The sequence below is a fragment of the Vulpes lagopus genome, chromosome 9, assembly GCF_018345385.1.
Source record: "Vulpes lagopus strain Blue_001 chromosome 9, ASM1834538v1, whole genome shotgun sequence".
Classification (NCBI taxonomy): domain Eukaryota; kingdom Metazoa; phylum Chordata; class Mammalia; order Carnivora; family Canidae; genus Vulpes; species Vulpes lagopus.
The window spans coordinates 19,466,616-19,486,895 of NC_054832.1; the positions used below are offsets into that span (position 1 = coordinate 19,466,616).

General features: G+C 34.5%; 1 protein-coding gene across 1 annotated transcript in view; it reads left to right on the forward strand.

Moving 5' to 3' along the window:
- Window positions 1-20,280, forward strand: part of TAF2 (TATA-box binding protein associated factor 2) — an 87,546-nt gene that overhangs the window by 40,808 nt on the left and 26,458 nt on the right. The window contains exons 18-21 of the mRNA XM_041768546.1: window positions 453-563; window positions 9,434-9,627; window positions 10,246-10,385; window positions 13,977-14,046. Coding sequence (XP_041624480.1) covers window positions 453-563; window positions 9,434-9,627; window positions 10,246-10,385; window positions 13,977-14,046 — 515 coding nt within the window. The remainder of the gene's footprint in view (window positions 1-452; window positions 564-9,433; window positions 9,628-10,245; window positions 10,386-13,976; window positions 14,047-20,280) is intronic.

Genomic DNA, 20,280 nt, shown 5'->3' on the forward strand with positions numbered 1-20,280 from the left:
TTCCTGTCTGTCACAGGCTTCCAGCCACTGTATCATTCAGTCCTAAAAATGGTTGTGAGGAAGGCTCTTGAGTGAGCAGCTAGCTAAAATAGTCCAGATATCTTGGTGGTAGAGTGGGAGTTGAGGAGTGGTCTGTCTAGTGTTAAAACCCATTCCTTTTCCACTGTAAAACAAAACTGGATTAATTTAATTTATATTACATATACTTCACCAAATGAAGGCAAAGGCACACAGACTACAGAGTACTCTCCCCTTGGTTTGCCACTCTGCTTTTCTGTTAAAATGTTTGACGTGTTCCCAGTGAGAGGGAGTGATAGAGGGTTTAGGCTCCATCCAAATAACGAAGTCAGTCCCAGAATATCCTTTTTTTGCATATACTAAGATGAATTGTAATAATGACAGAGGTTATTATATGCTTAAAAAAAGTTTTTTTGGTGGTTGTTGTTTTGTAGACTATGCCAGTTGCAATGGCTTTATTGAGAGATGTTCACAATCTTTGTCCCAAAGAAGTCTTAACATTCATTTTAGACTTAATCAAGTACAATGACAACAGAAAAAATAAGGTAAGACACTTTACTGAATATTATAAAACTACCTAGTGATATTTTGTTTTTAAAGAAATATTTAGATGGGAAATGATTGTTGAGTCCATGGTGCTTGAAGTTTCTAAAGATAGAAATATACAAACATGATTTATTATAATAACCATTGGTTGGTTTTTTTAAGGTTAGTTGTTTTTGAAATATTCCTCATACCTGTTGTAATGTGGAAGTAGTAGTGCATCAGATTTCGGGGAGCAAATTAAAACTTGTTTTGGTGAAATCCAACAGCCCAATTTTATTTTTATTTCTTTTTTCTTTCATTGTGTTATGCACAGAAATCTATTTCCTCTTGGGATAATTTGTTCATTAATGAACTTAACTTTTTTTTTGTTTTTTTACCATAATGTGTATTTATGAACTTATTTAGCAAATAGCTGTTGAATGCTATGCCTCAAGAATCATTTCATCTCTTTATTCTGATAATCAGCAAATGTTTTTGAGAATATGTGCTATGCTAGGCAATATACTGTGTTACATAGAAAGAAGAGATGATAGATGGCATCCAGAATTTTACTTACTCATTAAAGATCTATTGGACAACTGTTCTGTATCTGTTTGATTCTGGACCCTCATAGAATCAACCTCATGGGGAGAGAGAGAGAGGCAGAGACACAGGCAGAAGAAGAAGCAGGCTCCATGCAGGGAGCCCGTTGTGGGACTCGATCCCAGGTCTTCAGGATCACAGCTTGGGCCTAAGGCAGGCGCTAAACTGCTGAGCCACCTGGGCTGCCCCATATTTTTTTTAAACATAAAAGAATGCTCCAATTTAGAAATTATAGAAAATAATTATAAGTGTACATAAGAAAAAAAACAAGTGTACATAAGAATTTGGGGGGGTTGGTAAGTTAATTTTTTTGGAAATGGTAATAAAAGGCTAAAATGTCTAAAAATTTCTGAGGATTAAAATTTTTGAAGACAAATCCAATTAAGTGTTAATAAATCATAAACTATTTTATTTATTTAAAAATACGTTTGCAGTGGTGATGGAAATTACTTTGTTCTAATTATTTGCAGATTGCAAATTCAATGGTGAGCACGTGGACGGGACCACCAGCCATGAAGTCACTCTTTACTCGAATGTTTTGTTGCAAGACTTGTCCAAACATTGTGAAAACAAACAACTTTATGAGCTTTCAAAGCTATTTTCTACAGAAGGTACAGTTGACTCTACTTTCTTAATCATTGTTTTATGCCATTATCTGTATATCTCAGTTTAACTTGGGGACTATTTAAATAACAGGTGTGTTTACTTTTTTTATAAAAGCTTTACCTTTGTTCTTTTTTTTGTTGTTTGTTTCTTCAAAATGTTCCCCAAATTTTAATTGATTGTCCATAGAGTTTATGAGCTGTGTGTAAATAGCTCTCTATCAGCATTTATACTAACGTAAGTAGAAATGTGTAATTTGACTTTTTGGTTGGTTATGTGGTGAATGGAGGTATGGATGAGGCCTTCTGATGGCAGTCCTTCTGGAATGTGGCCAGCCCTTCTGAGATAATGTATAGTACCCATCTCTGGTTTCAGTGCCAGCTCTGCTCTCATTAGTAGTTTGCATGAGGACAGGTTTCTTAACTGTATAAGCCTCAGTTTACTCCACTGTAAAATTTATCTTTTTACAAATAGATCAAGTATGTAAAGTGTTTTATATTGTTTATCAAATAGTAAACTTTTTATAAATGATAATATACAAAGTCACAGTAGTGTGATGGTCTCATGTTTTAGGAGGGATGTGGAATAATGGCAAGATTGTCAGCGTTTGGACAATTTGCAAATCGCTTGTAAAATGTTTTGAGTAATTTGATGATGATGATGATACAAATGTTTTGAATAATTTGATGATGATGATGATGATGATGAAGAAGAAGAAGAAGGCAGGGGTGCCTGGGTGGCTCAGGTTGTGATCTCACAGTTGTGTGTTTGAGCCCTGTGTTGGACTCTGTGCTGGGTGTGGAACCTGCTTAAGATTCTCTCTCCCTCTCCCTCTGCCTTTCCCCTCTGCCTTTCCCCTTCTCTCTCTCTCTCTTTCTCTTTATCTATATATAATATATATATTATGCATATTATATAATATATATGTAATATATATTATATATATATTTCTCTCTAGAAAAAAAAAAAACAGAAATAATGAAGGCAGAGGTCGGATTAAGTAGATTGAACTAGAAGGAGGAGTGAAGTTGAAGTAGAAAAAACTAACAAAGCCTAGCTGAAGAGTATGAAAAAGACATGTTGAGGATAAAGCAGTGCTAAGAAAGGTACATTTGGTGTTTGTTTTATATAAAGGAAAAAGAAACTTGTGGCATGTTTGTCACAAAGGAATCTGTGGAAAGGGAGAAGTGAAATATTCAAGTAGGAGCAAGTAAATATGAAAAAGAAGGCAGAGTAAATTCTGAAGATACTAGTAGTGGGTGGGACACAGTTGGGAGGTTAATTTTAGAAAAGATAAGAGCATTTCTTTTTCTGAGGCAGGTAGAAAGCAGATTGGAAGTTGAGTGAAATGATAGATGTTGAGGGGGGTGTTAGTTTAAGTGAGATTTATATATGGTAGAGGGAGAAGAAAAAGATTACCCAGCAACATTGAGACCCCTGCTGAGAGAAGTCATGATATAATTATAGTGAATTTCATCAGCAGAACAGATTCAGGGTGAGCCAGGTTTGGGGAAAGCCAGTACTGGTATAATCAAAGAAGTCTATGTGGCATCCTGTTGTTATTTTAAAGAACTGAACATTCTCTAGTACTTAACTTGTTGCTCAGCTCACTAATTCCTGGTGTGGAAACAATTTAATTTCTGTGTCTACCCAGTATTCCCCTTCATTGTGCCATTGTGTGTCTGAATACCTTAGATTAATGTTTTGTATTGGAAGTTGTGTCCCATTGATGAGGATGAGATCAATTTGGAAGTTTGGGGTTCATTTTTTAAATAAAACAGTAGGCAGTATCAGAATGCAACACATATTATAAGGGTAGATATAAAGTGTTTTGGTTTTATTTTTTTGGTTTACGTGACATTTGTGTGTGTGTGTGTGTGTGTGTAGATTGGAATGTATATCTTACTGTTGGTTGCAATCAAAAAAGTTGGAGACTACTTTTAGACTAGTTACTTTCACATAATACTTTCAGTGCCAGAAAAGAGAGAAAAGATGACTCTAAATCAAACTTGAATCCCAAAAGAGCAAAACTGGCACAGGACAGGTATTTCTATGGAAGAGAGCCTTTTCCCTCAGTTGTTCTTACAGCATTAGCACTGTCTCTTATTACAGTTATAACACTGTCCGTTGCTTCAGCTCTTTCATGCAAGCAGAACAGCCACACTCCTTCAGTTGAGAAGATACTGTTATTTTGAATCAGATGAGAGCATAGTCCCCAGCTCTCTAAGGACTGTGATGACTTCATCTGTGGTTCTGTCTTGAATTTAAAGAACTTGGTTTTACTGGTAAAGGTTACCACTGTGTGAGTCAGGTTTCCACTTCTTTAGGAAAGTTGCCTATGAAAATTTGGAAAGGGGAAAGCTGGCTGGATTTTAGATCTTTGCCATTTTTCTTTAGGTTGTGAGTGAGGTGGAACTGTAGAATCAGTGTCTCTGGGACTGATGATTGGATGCTTTCCTGTCTGTCACAGGCTTCCAGCCACTGTATCATTCAGTCCTAAAAATGGTTGTGAGGAAGGCTCTTGAGTGAGCAGCTAGCTAAAATAGTCCAGATATCTTGGTGGTAGAGTGGGAGTTGAGGAGTGGTCTGTCTAGTGTTAAAACCCATTCCTTTTCCACTGTAAAACAAAACTGGATTAATTTAATTTATATTACATATACTTCACCAAATGAAGGCAAAGGCACACAGACTACAGAGTACTCTCCCCTTGGTTTGCCACTCTGCTTTTCTGTTAAAATGTTTGACGTGTTCCCAGTGAGAGGGAGTGATAGAGGGTTTAGGCTCCATCCAAATAACGAAGTCAGTCCCAGAATATCCTTTTTTTGCATATACTAAGATGAATTGTAATAATGACAGAGGTTATTATATGCTTAAAAAAAGTTTTTTTGGTGGTTGTTGTTTTGTAGACTATGCCAGTTGCAATGGCTTTATTGAGAGATGTTCACAATCTTTGTCCCAAAGAAGTCTTAACATTCATTTTAGACTTAATCAAGTACAATGACAACAGAAAAAATAAGGTAAGACACTTTACTGAATATTATAAAACTACCTAGTGATATTTTGTTTTTAAAGAAATATTTAGATGGGAAATGATTGTTGAGTCCATGGTGCTTGAAGTTTCTAAAGATAGAAATATACAAACATGATTTATTATAATAACCATTGGTTGGTTTTTTTAAGGTTAGTTGTTTTTGAAATATTCCTCATACCTGTTGTAATGTGGAAGTAGTAGTGCATCAGATTTCGGGGAGCAAATTAAAACTTGTTTTGGTGAAATCCAACAGCCCAATTTTATTTTTATTTCTTTTTTCTTTCATTGTGTTATGCACAGAAATCTATTTCCTCTTGGGATAATTTGTTCATTAATGAACTTAACTTTTTTTTTGTTTTTTACCATAATGTGTATTTATGAACTTATTTAGCAAATAGCTGTTGAATGCTATGCCTCAAGAATCATTTCATCTCTTTATTCTGATAATCAGCAAATGTTTTTGAGAATATGTGCTATGCTAGGCAATATACTGTGTTACATAGAAAGAAGAGATGATAGATGGCATCCAGAATTTTACTTACTCATTAAAGATCTATTGAACAACTGTTCTGTATCTGTTTGATTCTGGACCCTCATAGAATCAACCTCATGGGGAAATCAGACAAGTAAACAATTAACAGTCACGCATAATGCAAATATGTATATATAGTTTTATAGGGGAATTCAGAGAAAGTAGTGCCTTCCAAGGATATAGAGGGAAAGACTCTGGGAAATTTTGTATACAAGTGGTGGCTTTCAAACTGAGTCATAAAGATGAATAGGATTTTCCCAGAGTATGAATAGGGACAGTCTTGGAAGGTTATTCCAGGAAGAAGGAACAGGACATATAAAGACACATGTATCTGGCTTGGAGGATAATTCAAATTCCTGAACAGTTAATGAAACATCACAACAGTAAAGAAAAAGTGACAAATATGTTAAAAAATGGTGATTAATGAGAATCAGGAAGACCAATTTTTCCTCAAGTTAGTAGAATAACATTCAAAATGATTTAAGTTAAAAAGAGTCCTTAAAAATTAGTGCTTTAGAAGTATGTTATAGTTGATAGGCTTTTTCTTTCCATTTAAAAAAAAAAGATTTTATTTATTCATTCATGAGAGAGAGAGAGAGAGGCAGAGACACAGGCAGAGGGGGAAGCAGGCTCCATGCAGGGAGCCCGATGTGGGACTCGGTCCCAGGACTCCAGGACCACATCCTGGGCCGAAGGCAGGCACTAAACCGCTGAGCCAGCCACCAGAGGAAGCCCCTTTCCATTTTTGAATACTGTTAAAAAAAAATTTTATAAGGTTCTTTCCTTCCTGATTTACTGTGTTTTTTTTTAACCTCCATTTATAATATTCCTTTCTTCTACACATGAATTTCTTTTATTTGTAGATAGAAGGTTAGGATTTCAGATGACATCAAATCAAAATTATATTCAAATAAAATGGGAAAGTATGTAATTGTATGTGTCAGTTTTCCTGTTTTAAGGGGTTGCTTATATAATCTAAATCATGGTAGCCCCAATACAGTATTTTTACTTTGTAGAGTGGTTTCATATACCTTAATTTCTTTAAATCTTACTTATTCTGTAGTTGACAAATGAGAGCAAAACACAGGAGGTTGAGAATTTAAAATTACGTAGGAAGTGTAATCTGGGAATTGTTCTGTGAGCTGTTGCCACCCATCTATGTGGTGATCTGTTTAGTATACCATGCTACTTTATATGATGCTATCATACATGCCATCATTTATGGTTCTGTAAGGTGCATACTGATGGATTATTAAATTTTACACTTCATTATTTTTGCAGAACATGAAACTCAGTTTCTTGTAATTTTGATGTCTAATCAGATGTTATAGTTAGTAACTATAGGTGACATATTAATCTTAGAAGATATAAAGGATGGAATAAATACAAATAATAACAGTAGTAATGATAAAATAGCTATTTTTTTGTGTGTATTCCATGGCTTATACTAAAACATGCATAATCTAACATGATTCTCCTCAGACGTCTAAGATAGAGCCTATTATCTCAGTTTACATTTGAGGAGCTAGACGCTAATAAAGATTTACCTCAGGTAATAGGTCACATGTGTGGCGGAGCCAGTCATTAAACCCACATCTGTTTGATATCAAAGACTTATACTCCTAAAAATTGTGATTGGGAGAAAAAAAAACTTTGTCGTCATTTGAAGATTTATCGATTAACGTATTAAAACTTGCACAACAGGGATCCCTGGGTGGCGCAGCGGTTTGGCGCCTGCCTTTGGCCCAGGGCGCGATCCTGGAGACCCGGGATCGAATCCCACGTTGGGCTCCCGGTGCATGGAGCCTGCTTCTCCCTCTGCCTGTGTCTCTGCCTCTCTCTCTCTATCATAAATAAATAAAAAAATTTAAAAAATATAAAAAAAAAAAGCCTTTAAAAAAAATAGATGGAGGCCTAAGAATATTGCATTGATTGGTTTATCTGTTTGCTTTTAAAGTACCTCACTTTTAATCACAAATTATTTACTTCTGAAGGCTTTGGTTAAGGGATTTTTTTTTAAAGTCTCACTACTTAGATATAAAATTTTTTAAAGTACATGAGAAGAAATGACAGTTTTTATACAAGTAAAATTAGAAATACAAAACATGAGGGATGCCTGAGTGGCTCAGCAGTTGAGTGCCTTCAGCTCAGGGCATGATCCTGGTCTGGGGATTGAATCCCTTGGGCTCCCTGTGGGGAGCCTGCCTCTCCCTCTGCCTGTGTCTCTGCCTCTCTGTCTCTCATGAGTAAATAAATAAAATCTTAAAAAAAAAAATTAAAGAAAGAAGAAAGAAAAAACATTAAATGACAAAAAGAAGTTGGAAGTCCGTGGGAAATATTTTTTAAAAATTTTTAACATCTCCTTAATTGGGCAAAGTGTGGAATTCAATACTCTTTCTTAATTGGTCTTTCTTAATTGAAAACAAGACTTAGAACCTGGAGGGATGCCTGGGTAGCTCAGTGGTTGAGCATCTGCCTTCAGCTCAGGGCATGATCCTGGAGTCCTGGGATCGAGTCCTGAGTTGGGCTCCTCTTAGGGAGCCTGCTTCTCCCTCTACCTGTGTCTCTGCCTCTCTCTCTCTCTCTCTCTCTCTCTGTCTCTCATAAATAAATAAATAAAATTAAAAAAAAAAAAAAAGACTTAGAACCTGGAAAAGAAAAGGTTGATAAATGCCACACCGTTAAAACAAAATTCGCCTGACAAAAATGCATGATTGTTTTCTCTGGCTTCGGAGGGAAGGATTAGGATTTAGAGACTGAAGTTTTAGTGATCAGTTTTGCAATCATGAGAATGATTTAAAAACAAAATTTGGTCCATAGTGAACATGTAGAGTATTTTTTCTTTGATTTTGTTTATTGTTTGCCTTACTTGTTTCTGCCCCATGTCTGAACATAGGTGTGTGTAGGTGTTCTGTTACTATAACCAGCAGTGTGAGGCTCTGCCTCCATCTTGGAAGTCACAGGCGGCAGGTGCTCCTCCTCCTCCGTCTCCTGACAGTTTGTGTTGCAACGCCATATTCCCAACACTGATGATAAAATTAATTGCTCTGGGGATCCCTGGGTGGCGCAGTGGTTTAGTGCTTGCCTTTGGCCCAGGGCGCGATCCTGGAGACCCAGGATCGAATACCACGTCGGGTTCCCGGTGCATGGAGCCTGCTTCTCCCTCTGCCTATGTCTTTGCCTCTCTCTCTCTCTCTCTCTCTCTCCCTGTGTGACTATCATAAATAAATAAAAATTAAATAAATAAATAAATAAATAAAATAAAATTAATTGCTCTGTGTTTCAACATTCCCAGGCTAGAGGGTCTGATCTGATGAGTTTAAATCAAGCCACCCTACATTGCCATTCAATAAATTGCTTCTCTGGGAATTGAATGGAATATGGATTTAGAAATTTTTTTTGGATCGTCGTCTCTTCTGTTTTCTCTGTTTCTCTTGGTAGATCTCTTATTTATACAAGAGAGTATGTCTTCTACACCAGCCCTCTAGTTTCCTTTTCAGTCTACTTTATATCTTCCTTTTTGCTTAGAATTTCGGGAACTTTTTTCAATTTTGTATTCCAATTTAATTTTGATTTTGAATCTCTGCATATTTTTTCTTTTAAAATATGTTACATTTGGAAGGCATACCAGTGGTTATTTCTCAGACAATGTTCATGATGGTTTTGGATTTTCTTCCTCCTTACCGGTTTTCTTTTCCTTGCAAACTCTTTCCACCAGGTTGCTTTTTTTTTCCTTTTGTTTGTTCTGGTCTTTCTTTGTTAGGTTGATGCTTTCCTCAAATAATCTGATGAGCCTTGGTTAGAAATTTATATGTGAGAGTAGAGCTAAATAGCTGATTCCAAGCTATGCATTACCAGCTGGGTTTGTGGACTGTGGTCCTCCCTGGAGAGGAATCTCTATAGGTTACTCCTACATGCAATAAACACTAGTTGAGTAAACTAATGTATTACTAATTAGTGAGTCTCTTTCTTTTTCCCGATGTATAACTACACAAAAGACATAGTTAAATAATTACTGGATAACTTGCTTATGTTTTCAGATAAATTATGTTTTAAAGTTATAAATATTAATTTTTAATAGAAGTGTGAATTTTGTTTTCTTGTGATTATTTGTGGCTTAGTTTTCAGATAACTATTACCGTGCTGAAATGATTGATGCCCTTGCCAACTCTGTTACGCCTGCAGTCAGTGTGAACAATGAAGTTCGAACTTTGGACAACTTAAATCCAGATGTGCGACTCATTCTTGAAGAAATCACCAGGTTTTTGAATATGGAAAAACTTCTTCCAAGTTATAGACATACCATCACTGTCAGGTATGATGAAAGTTAACTTGCTTTTATAGGAGAAATTTATTCTCATTATAGGAAATACAGTAAAGTAAAAGGAGAAAATTTAAATCCTGTATGACTGTACCATTACAGATGTAGTATTACTATTTTGGAGAATGGCCTTCTAAATTTTTTCCTCTTGTAACAGATATACATCTTTAATTATGTGATTATGTGATATATATTGTGTGTATAATTCTACTTATGTCATAAAAACGTCATCAGAATTTCTTCATAAGCATTATTTCTGATATCTGCAAAATGTTTTCATCCCATTGGACATAGTATAAACATCTCTATTGTTAAGCTTCTTACTTAGATGACTTCCATCAACTTGTTTGTATGTGACTATCAAAAACTTCTATTTCTTTAGAAGTTTGCCAAAAAAAGTTGATCCATTGGTTCGCATATAATCAGTTCTCACTTTCCATGTGTATTATTGACTAAATTATTACAAAAAATTAATATTACAAAATTAAAAGATGGATTCAAATCACTTCAGTTTTTCAGTTTACTGTTACAGATTGATTCCTAATGATTGGGAAACAAGTTTGATTCAAATACTTATATAGAAATGTTAACTGTAAATACTGTTTTTCCTAGTTGTTTGAGAGCCATACGAGTGCTTCAAAAGAATGGACATGTGCCAAGTGATCCAGCTCTTTTTAAATCTTATGCAGAGTATGGCCATTTTGTGGACATTAGGATAGCCGCTTTGGAAGCAGTTGTTGATTATACTAAAGGTAATGCTTTACAAGTGTATGCTCATATCATTTTAGAAGGAAATGTTTACTAAATAGTTAAAGCCATTTTAGTTATTGGGATTTTGTATTACAAACAACATAGGTATTTAAATTTTAAATTCTTTTGAAAGAAATTTTGGTAAATTTGGAACTTGTATAAGAATAAGTAAGAGAAAAGAATAAAATTAGAGGTAGGTATCTTTGGTCTGTCTAGGAAGTCAGTGTGTTACTCTATAGCTTTAATTATGTATTATTAAAAACTTGAAGATTTTGGGAAATTCCTAACTGACAACTCAAGAAAACATCTTGCACCTTTCAAAAAGTTGTATCTGTGGAGGTGCCTGTGTGGCTGAGTGGTTGAACATCTGCCTTTGGCTCAGGTTGTGATCCCTGCGGTTCCAGGATCGAGTCCCACATCCAGCTCCCTGCAGGGAGCCTGCTTCTCCCTCTGCCTACATCCCTGCCTCTCTCTGTGTCTCTCATGAATAAATAAATAAAATCTTAAAAAAAAAATTGTATCTGAAAGTAGAGCAAGATATATACACAGGAGCCTCAGTATGAGGATTAGAAAACACTTCGTGAACTTGAAAAAAATAAGGCTAGAAAATGACTAAGCGAATATTACATATTCAAAGCATTAAAAAAAAAAGGACAGAAAAATAAAGAGATGAAAATATTAAAAATCAGTCAAGAAGAATAGAGCAGGTAGAAGAATATAAGCAATAATCTAAGAAATATAGAATACTTTGAAAGAATAAAATGAAACTTCTTATAGTCTGATAAAATTTAAAATTTTAAGTTTGAGGGGAAAAAAAGATGTAAGTTCCTAGGAATATCAGAACCCATTTATTGTACAAGATAAAAGAATAATGTGGCCTGTGACTTCCTCAGAACATGAAAAGTTCAAAAACCAATGAACAAATGGTTGACTTAATGTTTAGGGAAAACTATGATCCTACCTTTCCTTTTTTACCAGGTTGTCACTCATGTAGCCTTAAAGATTTAGAAGTACATCTGCTGTGTAACATTCTTTAAAACAAAATTCTTAAAGAATCTTCAGCTGACCTAGAAGTGAATCAAATAATAACCCAAGACTGATGAAAGTTGGGCAGCCCCGGTGGTGCAGTGGTTTAGCGCCGCCTGCAGCTCAGGGCATGATCCTGGAGACCCTGGATCGAGTCCTGCATCAGGCTCTCTGCATGGAGCCTGCTTCTCCCTCTGCCTGTGTCTCTGCCTCTCATTCTCTCTCTGTGTCTCTATGAATAAATAAATAAATAATCTTAAAAAAAAAAAAACTGATGAAAGTGGGGCACCTGGGTGGCTCAGTTGGCTAAGCATCTGCCTTCAGTTCTGGTGGTGATCCCAGGGTCCTGGGATTGAGTCCTGCATCAGGCTCCCTGCTCAGTGGGGAGTCTGCTCCTCCCTCTGTCTCCCCGCCCCCCACTTGTGCGTTCTCTCTGTCTCTCACTTGCTCTCTCTCAGAATAAATAAAATCTTAAAAAAAAAAAAAGATTGATGAAAGTGTGAAATGAATGACCTAATATGAGTGATTGTGCCTGTCAAAAAAAGGAACTAAGCTTAAATATTTATTAATAACATGGTTATACAGAAATAATTATTTTGTTTTTCAAGATGTATTTATTTATTTAACAAAGAGCACACATGCGTGTGTGGAGGTGGGGGAGGGGCCGAGGAAGAGAGCATCTTAAGCAGACTCCACACTGATCACAAACCCTGTGCAAGCTTAGTCTCATGACCCTGAGACCATGACCTGAGCCAAAACCAAGAGTCAGAGACATCTGTGCCACCCAAGTGCCCATCAAAAATAATTCTTTAAAAAATAATCAAAAATAATTCTTTAAAAAATAATACTCAGGTGTGCCTCAGTGACTCAGTCAATTGAGCATCTGACTTTAGCTCAGGTCATAATCTCAGGATCCTGGGATCCAGGCCCAAGTTGGGCTCCTGGCTTATTAGCAGGGAGTCTGCTTCCATTCTCCTTCTCCCTTTGTCTCTCTCCTGCTCATGCTCTGTCTGCCTCTCAAATAAGCAAAATATTTTTAAAAATAAAAAAATAATATGCAAATATAAAAAATACATAATTTAATTTACATCTAGAATTCTAGACTATCATGATAAAATAGGGGAGGAGTAAAGTTAGAGTATGTTATAGTTCTCAAATGAAGTAAGGGAAGTTCTATAATTATGGTTAATTTTTACATATTAGAAGAAATCTCAGATCTTTATAATTTTTTGGTAATTTTCAATAGAAGTATGTATATTATGTATAGTTAAGAAATTATAAAAGGATAAGAACAAAATAGTGTGTATATTATATATGTTGGACTAAGTTCAGAAAGGACTGTTATTTACTGTTTTTTTATTCAGGGTAACAATTCTTTTAAGAAATGGCAGTGAAAAGTGATTTCTTTTTTTAAAAAAAAATTTTAAATTTTTAAAAATTTTTTATTTTATATGTTTAGATTTTATTTATTCATGAGAGACACAGAGAGAGAGAGAGAGAGAGAGGCAGAAACACAGGCAGAAGGAGAAGCAGGCTCCATGCAGGGAGCCTGCCGTGGGACTCGATCCTGGGTCTCCAGGATCAGGCCCTGGGCCAAAGGCGGCGCTAAACCGTTGAGCCACCCGGGCTGCCCTTCTTTTTTTTTTTTTTTTTTAAATGAACTTTTTGTCAAGTAAAAAAATGTAACTCCATCAAGTTTCCTGTTTTGTTTTGACATTTTACCAACTTGTCAAATCTACAAGTCCTAAGATTTACCAAATATGGCCAGTATTGCCAACCTTCTTTCTCAAGATACATGAATGATGTTTACTGTCACATAAATAGGAAGATTTCATGAATTAGTATTATCTGTAATGAAATAAAATGCTAATATTATGATTTCCCAAAGAATTTAAGTGTAATTGAGAGGTTCTTCAGTATTATCCATGAATCTAATCTAGGTCATTAGAAAGTGAAACAATGGAAGATGTCAGAAATAAAATTCTGATAATACAGTTATTCAAATCCTAAAAGCATAAACTTGTCAAAACGTGAATAGAAATTGCTAATGAGTGATTTTATTCAGGTCATTTATATTTATAGCACTATGCTATGTTGTGTTGAAAAGTTAAGGCTGCTCTTTACTCTTACCACTTGGGTAAAAACAGTATTTTGTATATATACTATGATATATTTGAAGTACCAATAAGTATCGTATTTTCCTATTAATTTGATTTAAGCATCTAGAAACACAATTTTATTTAAATATTTTGTCCATTTATAGTTACTTATCTCTAGGGTTCTTAATAAATCATAATTTGCTTTATGTTGTGTTTGTCATGAATTTGAGCATTAGTGAAAAATAGGGACTTGGTCCTGTTTTATGTTTTGGCTGTATGTATATCATAATACCAATGAAGTTTACAGAGTGGCCTATTCCATAAAAAATGTAAGAAGTTGCCTACAGCCTTCAACTATGACTTGAAATACAGCTAAGGCATAGCTGTAAATATTAAGTGTAAATCCCTCCTTGTCACTTGTTATTTCATTTGTTATAATTAAAAATAAATATATTTATTTATTTGCAGTGGACAGGAGTTACGAAGAACTGCAATGGCTACTTAATATGATTCAGAATGACCCTGTACCCTATGTAAGGTTAGTTTCTGTGCTATAATATTTTGATTTTTCAAGTCCTAAAGTAAACTGAATAACTTTGGAAGATTATGCATGGAACAAGTATTTATTTTTAAAAATAGAGAAATACTGGGATGCCTGGGTGGCTCAGCAGTTGAGCATCTGTCTGCCTTTGGCCCAGGGCAAGATCCTGGAGTCCTAGAATTGAGTCCCATATCGGGCTCCCTGCATGGAGCCTGCTTCTCCCTCTGCCTGTGTCTCTGCCTCTCTCTCTATCTCTCATGAATAAATAAATAAAATCTTTTTTTAAAAAAAGGAGAAATATGTTATATGTTTATTAATATTCTTTTTTTAGGTGCTTTTTAAAAAATTGAGTATGCCTGAGCACCTGGGTGGCTCATTCAATTAAGTGTCTGCCTTTGTTTGGCTCAGGTCGTTATCTTGGCCCTGGGATCAAGCCCCATGTTGGGCTTTCCACTCAGCAGGGAGTCTACTTCTCTGTCCTCTCTCCCTGCTCTCCTCCCCAGCTCCCTTCCTGCATGCTCTCTCTCTCTCTAATAAAATCTTTTAAAAAATTGGGTATGCCTTTGGAAAGACATTTTTAAAAATACATTGTTAATAAGCAACGTTTATTCCCTGCAATTTTATATACAACTTCCATTGTAATTTAAAGAAAAGCTTATATAACAGTTGGCAGTGTACATGGACATCCCTTATATATCCATATTTACATCTATATTGATTCAGTCTATTTTAAAAGTCATTGAGAGAAGGGTCTTGGTGTATCCTATTTGTTGCTTTCTATCTCCTATAAAATCTCAATTATTAATGCATAGACTTAGGATTTAAAAAGTATAATGGAAGATTTAAATGTAGAAAATAAGGGTAATAAATAGAAGAAAATCCCAGTCCTGACTCAGTTTTCATTTTTATATTCTAGTCTTCATTTCCTTCACTTCTGCTTTCTTTTGCAAAGTAGGTTTATAGTGTATTTGAATAGGATTAAATTTTTTACCATTTCTGTCCTTCTTGCTATATATTAGACACTTAAATTTTTGTTCATTTGGTTTAAGGTTATTATAACTTCATAAAGTAAAATTTAAATTGTGGGTAACTTAGATATTAGTCATCCAACAAAAACAAGAACATTTGTTGTACTCAACTTTAGAATTCTTGTTCTCAGCTTTACACATAAGTTGATAGATAGTTGTTTTCTTCTAAAAAGGCATACAGGCAAACTGCCCTCTAACCTTATTGAAGTGCGTTTGGGCATGAGAGTCCACAAAAGAGATTACAGTTCCCTAATAAAGAAAGACATTGTCTTTGATCAGCCGTAGTTTTTCAGGTTGGTTGTAGCAGTGAGTTCTTGGTTAAGTGTCCTTATTTCAGTGTTTTCTGTTTGTCTGTCTCTTTCTGCCTTAACCCCCACTCTAACCATTTCAGTGTTTTAAATGATGCCTATTATATACATATCTTTATACAAAGTTTTGTGAATATTTGATGTGAATCATATTTTAAATAATTTTTCTTCGTGATTGATGTGTACTAAAGATAAGATTGATGTGGACAAAAAGCTCATAATCATCCATTCTGAGGTACATATTCATTTAAAAAAGAATAGGCAGGAAACCAGTTTCATTCTTACCTGACAGAGTTCATGCATCTGAAAGTTTATAAGATCCTACTGATAGCAAATAGGAGCAGAAATTATAAATACAGTATGAACAAAGCATATCATGTTTTCATTTATGTTTTCAGTTCATAACATCAGAACTAATATTAAGGCATGTATTTCTGAGATAATGGAACTGTCTTTTGAAGACCGTTTTAGCAGATTATAATACTATGTAATATTTGAAGTTTCTATATTTCTGAATTATATACTATATAGTCTAAATGATTGTTTTTGAATTTCTGTTGTAGAACTATTAATAACCTTCAGATTTCAAGAGGATTGTTATAATCTAAACTGAATGTATTTAAAGATACAGTTCATGATTATATTTGACACTTTTAATTGATGTGATTCATTGATCTCATCAGTGGGAAACCTCTTAGTCTGTACTTACTCAACTGGCCCACAGTTCTATTTATAGTTAAAAAATTTAGCATGTCTTTAAAAATTTTAATGTTAATCGTCAGAGGATAGAAGTGTTAACCATGTAACAGTTAACATGTGTGCATATTTCTTAGTATCTTGAGACACCTGTCCATTCTTCTTCGTTTTTTTGTACTCTAAGTAGGAACTCTGTCCTTTTCTCTTTGTTTCCGTCATTACGCTTTCTCTTTTTTTTCTTTTCTCTCTTTCTTTTAGGTATAATTTAGGTATAATTACCATATTATGTTGGTTTTAGGTGTACTACACAATGATTCAGTATTAGTTTGTATGGGGGAAATTGTCAGCACAACAAGGCAATAAGTTCACTTAACAGCCATCACCATACATAGTTACACACTTTTTTCTTGTGATGAGCACTTTTAAGATCTGTTCTCTTAAAACTTTCAAATATGCAACACAATATTACTGTTGTCACCATGTGATGTACATCACATGCCTGTGGGTTTGTGCTCTTTGGCCTGCTTCACCCATTTTGCCCCCCTGTCCCCTGCAATCACCAACCTGTTCTGTTACTTTTTCTCAAGCTCATTAAGTAACCATAATATAGATCTGCCGTATTTTGCTGTATTGATTGGATAGAATTCTTAGTCTTAAAGATGGGTAAGCATTGGTATCTCTCTTAAAATCAGTGGCATTAGTCTCTCCTACCCCAAACACAAGCATTTTATTTTTATGACCCTTGGTTGTTTTTTAAACTCCTAATGATAAAATAGCCTTCAATAAGACCTTTTTTTTTTTTTTTTTTTTTTTTTTTAAGATTAATTTACTTGTTTGAGAGAGAGAGAGAGAGAAAGAGAATCACCAAGTGGATTCTCTGCTGAGTGTGTAGCCTGATACAGGGCTCATCAGTCTCACAATCCATGAGATCATGTCCTGAGCTGAAATCAAAAGTTGGATGCTCAACTGACTTAGCCACCGGGCCCCCCAATAGGAATTAAATTTTAAAAATATATGTTGATTTTCCTTTTCTGTGTTTATTATTATATATATATATCAATTACTGGTAGAGTAATTTGGTAGAGTTGAATAAAGTTCTGAAGAATTTTAGGGTGAAACCTTAAAGTCTGGAGAAAAAAAACCCCAAATTACCTGTAATTATTCCTTGATTCTTTAGCGCTGAACTTGAACATTGTTTCTGTAGGGATGCTTCCTTGATTCCCTGTACTAGATACTGTCTCTGAAGTCATAATCGTCCATAAAAATCCTACAATTTTTCCTATATTGAAATAAAATACTTCCTATATATAAGTATTAATTTTATACCTGGAACTATTTGATTATCTTTATCTCCCCCATGAGAGAATATAAGTTCCAAAAAGACAGGGACATGTTTCCTTTTGTCACTGTATGTCTAGAACATAGCATGGTGCCTTATATATTCATGGTTCAATACAAGAGAAACAGTGATTAAATGCAATTTTTTCCTTTTTCATCTAATCATGTAGGGCTTTTTTCCTAGTCATACATATTTTTAACTTCTTTCATATGTTAAAGAGAAGTGGTTAAAGAGAAGTGATTTTATCTCTGTTGACAACTGTATACAGAAAAAAGTTTTAATGTGTTTATTTTGAAATGTTTGGGGGAGTTCTCAGTCTTTCATGTTGGGTTGATGTTTTAAATATAATAATAGAATTGTCTACCTTATTTGTATGGTTTTCTCTCAATAGAAGATTTTCAGATTATAGATTAGTTCTTCATGATGATATCTTGAGAATTTAAATAAATGCACTTTAGTTAACCTGTATATTGACCTGACAGATTACTAACACTTTTCATAAAGTTCACTGTTCATTTTACATGTATGATAAGATAGAGAAATGATCTAAAAAAGGAAAAAGGAAAAAAATCTAGGTGCATAGTTTTTCAATAAATATATCTAGGTGTCCTATTTTTAAACTAAAACAAAATTTACATTTTTTGAAAATTACAGTTTCCTTTCAGTGGGCATGACTTTTTTCTTTTTTTCAAGATTTTATTTAAATTCGAGTTAATATATAGTATACTATTGGTTTCAGGGGTAGAATTTAGTGATTCATCACAGGGCATGACTTTTTATAATACTCAGAAATTTGGAAAGTAACAAAATCACGTTAAGAAGAAAACTTAAAAATAGTCTATAATTATTTCAACCGGAAACATGTAACATTTTGGATTATTGCTTCCAGGTATTACTATCCATGAATATATTTGTTATATTGATAGGAATAACTATTAATTATATTTTCTTTAGAATGGATAGGATTGTTTTAATGATGACATGGAATTATATTGTGGTTTTAGAATTAAGTATACATATGATCATAGTATATCAGTCCCTCAAGAGATACACATATATTTTGTGCTTTTTCTCATGAGAGATTTTTGAGCATTTTTGGGGTTTGATTTGAGTTTCTTATTGGTAGTGATTGACAGTAGATTGGACTGGCCTACCAAGGAAATTCTCAACTGCTTAGGGAAATACTATGATGTTTTTCCTGCTGTTTATAACAGCAAATGTATAAATCTATGGTTTTCTCAGGATTTGCTTTAGGTCTGTTCCAGTTGTCTGAAGCATATGCTTATTCTGAATTTTTATGCTTCATCTCTGTAAAACTGTGAGATTCTCATTGTTTTCCCTTAAACTTTATCTCCTCTGAGTATCGCTTTGGATATTTAGTCATTTATAAGTATTTCTATGTAAAATCCTTTCTTCTATCATCTAAACTTTAGAGAAAAACAAAATTTGAAGAAATGTTTAATGTGATAATAGTCATACATGCACTGATTATCATTGCTCTTTTAAAGATCATTTCAGAGATATCCTCAGTGCACTCTTTATAGTTCACTGCTACGGCTCCATAGAGTTTCTAATGATCTGGGTAAACTCCATGAAGCTTTATTAATTGGACCCTACTACTTTGGTAATTGGGGTAACTGGGAAAGCAGCCAAATAGAAACTTTCCTTAATGCAAGCTAAAAGTATAACAACATTTACGTGGTCTAAAGAATAAACTCATCCATATTCTTAAAGATTATTACCTGTAATATTGATCTATTCTTATAGATAGATTTTTGAAATCTTTAAGGACTAATTGCATTTATTTATAAAGGTACAAAAAATTGATAGGAAATATCCATGAAGATAGGTATCCTCCTTCATATTACCTATCTGTATATTACATCTATAGCTCCATTTCACTTTTTGTTTGCATGGCTCTTCAGTAGTCTTGAAATTTCAAAGAACAAAAGCACAAAAGGTAGTTAAAGTGAGAGTCCACATCTTTCAGTTTCACAGACAAAATTGAAGCCAAAGGAGGTTAAGTATCTTAATCTGCAACCTAGTAGTTCCACTTTCCTCCCAACTCTTCATCAGTACAAATCCTATGCCATTCCACCAACAGTTAAATATAAAAACTGCCTGGGTTTACCTTTAAGGTTTTGCTAATCTCATTTATAATTACAGCCTAAGTTTCTTCTCTATGCAAGCATGCCATTATTCTGTGGTCTTGAATCTCTTAGGTCTGGGCCTGGCTCTTATCCCTGTACTAAATGTTAGACTACTACCGTAATAGCCTCCTTGCTTTTCCTTTTCTTCCTCTATCCTCTTTCTCTGGCATCTCCTACTCAAACCATTGGACATTTTCTCTTTCAAATTTTGTTTGCTCACATTGCCCTATTTTTAGAAGACTCCGGAAGTGTTCAGGTGGCCGGCCTCTCAGAGGAGATAACTCCCAGTAGTGGACTTTAACTGTTACTTTCCATGAGGATACTTTTACTAATTAACTCCTCTAAACTTCAGCTTATTTTGAAGAAACCTCTTTTTAGTCTCCATATTTTAAATGCTTCTGCACATTTCCATGCTTCATGAAGATACTATAATAAGGAAGTTTATATTCATTTTATTACCTCAGTATAGACTTCTTGGTTCATATGTAATTTTTTTTTTACCCCATTGTAAGATTTTTGTATTTACTGACCTGTCTTTAAAAATTTTTATAAGGAGGGGCACCTTGGCAGCTTAGTGATTGAGCTTCTGCCTTCGGCTCAGGTCATGGTCCTGGGATCCTAGGATTGAGTCCCGCATCAGGCTCCCTGCAGGGAGCCTGCTCTCCCTCTGCCTATGTCTCTGCCTCTCTTTGTGTCTCTCATGAATAAAT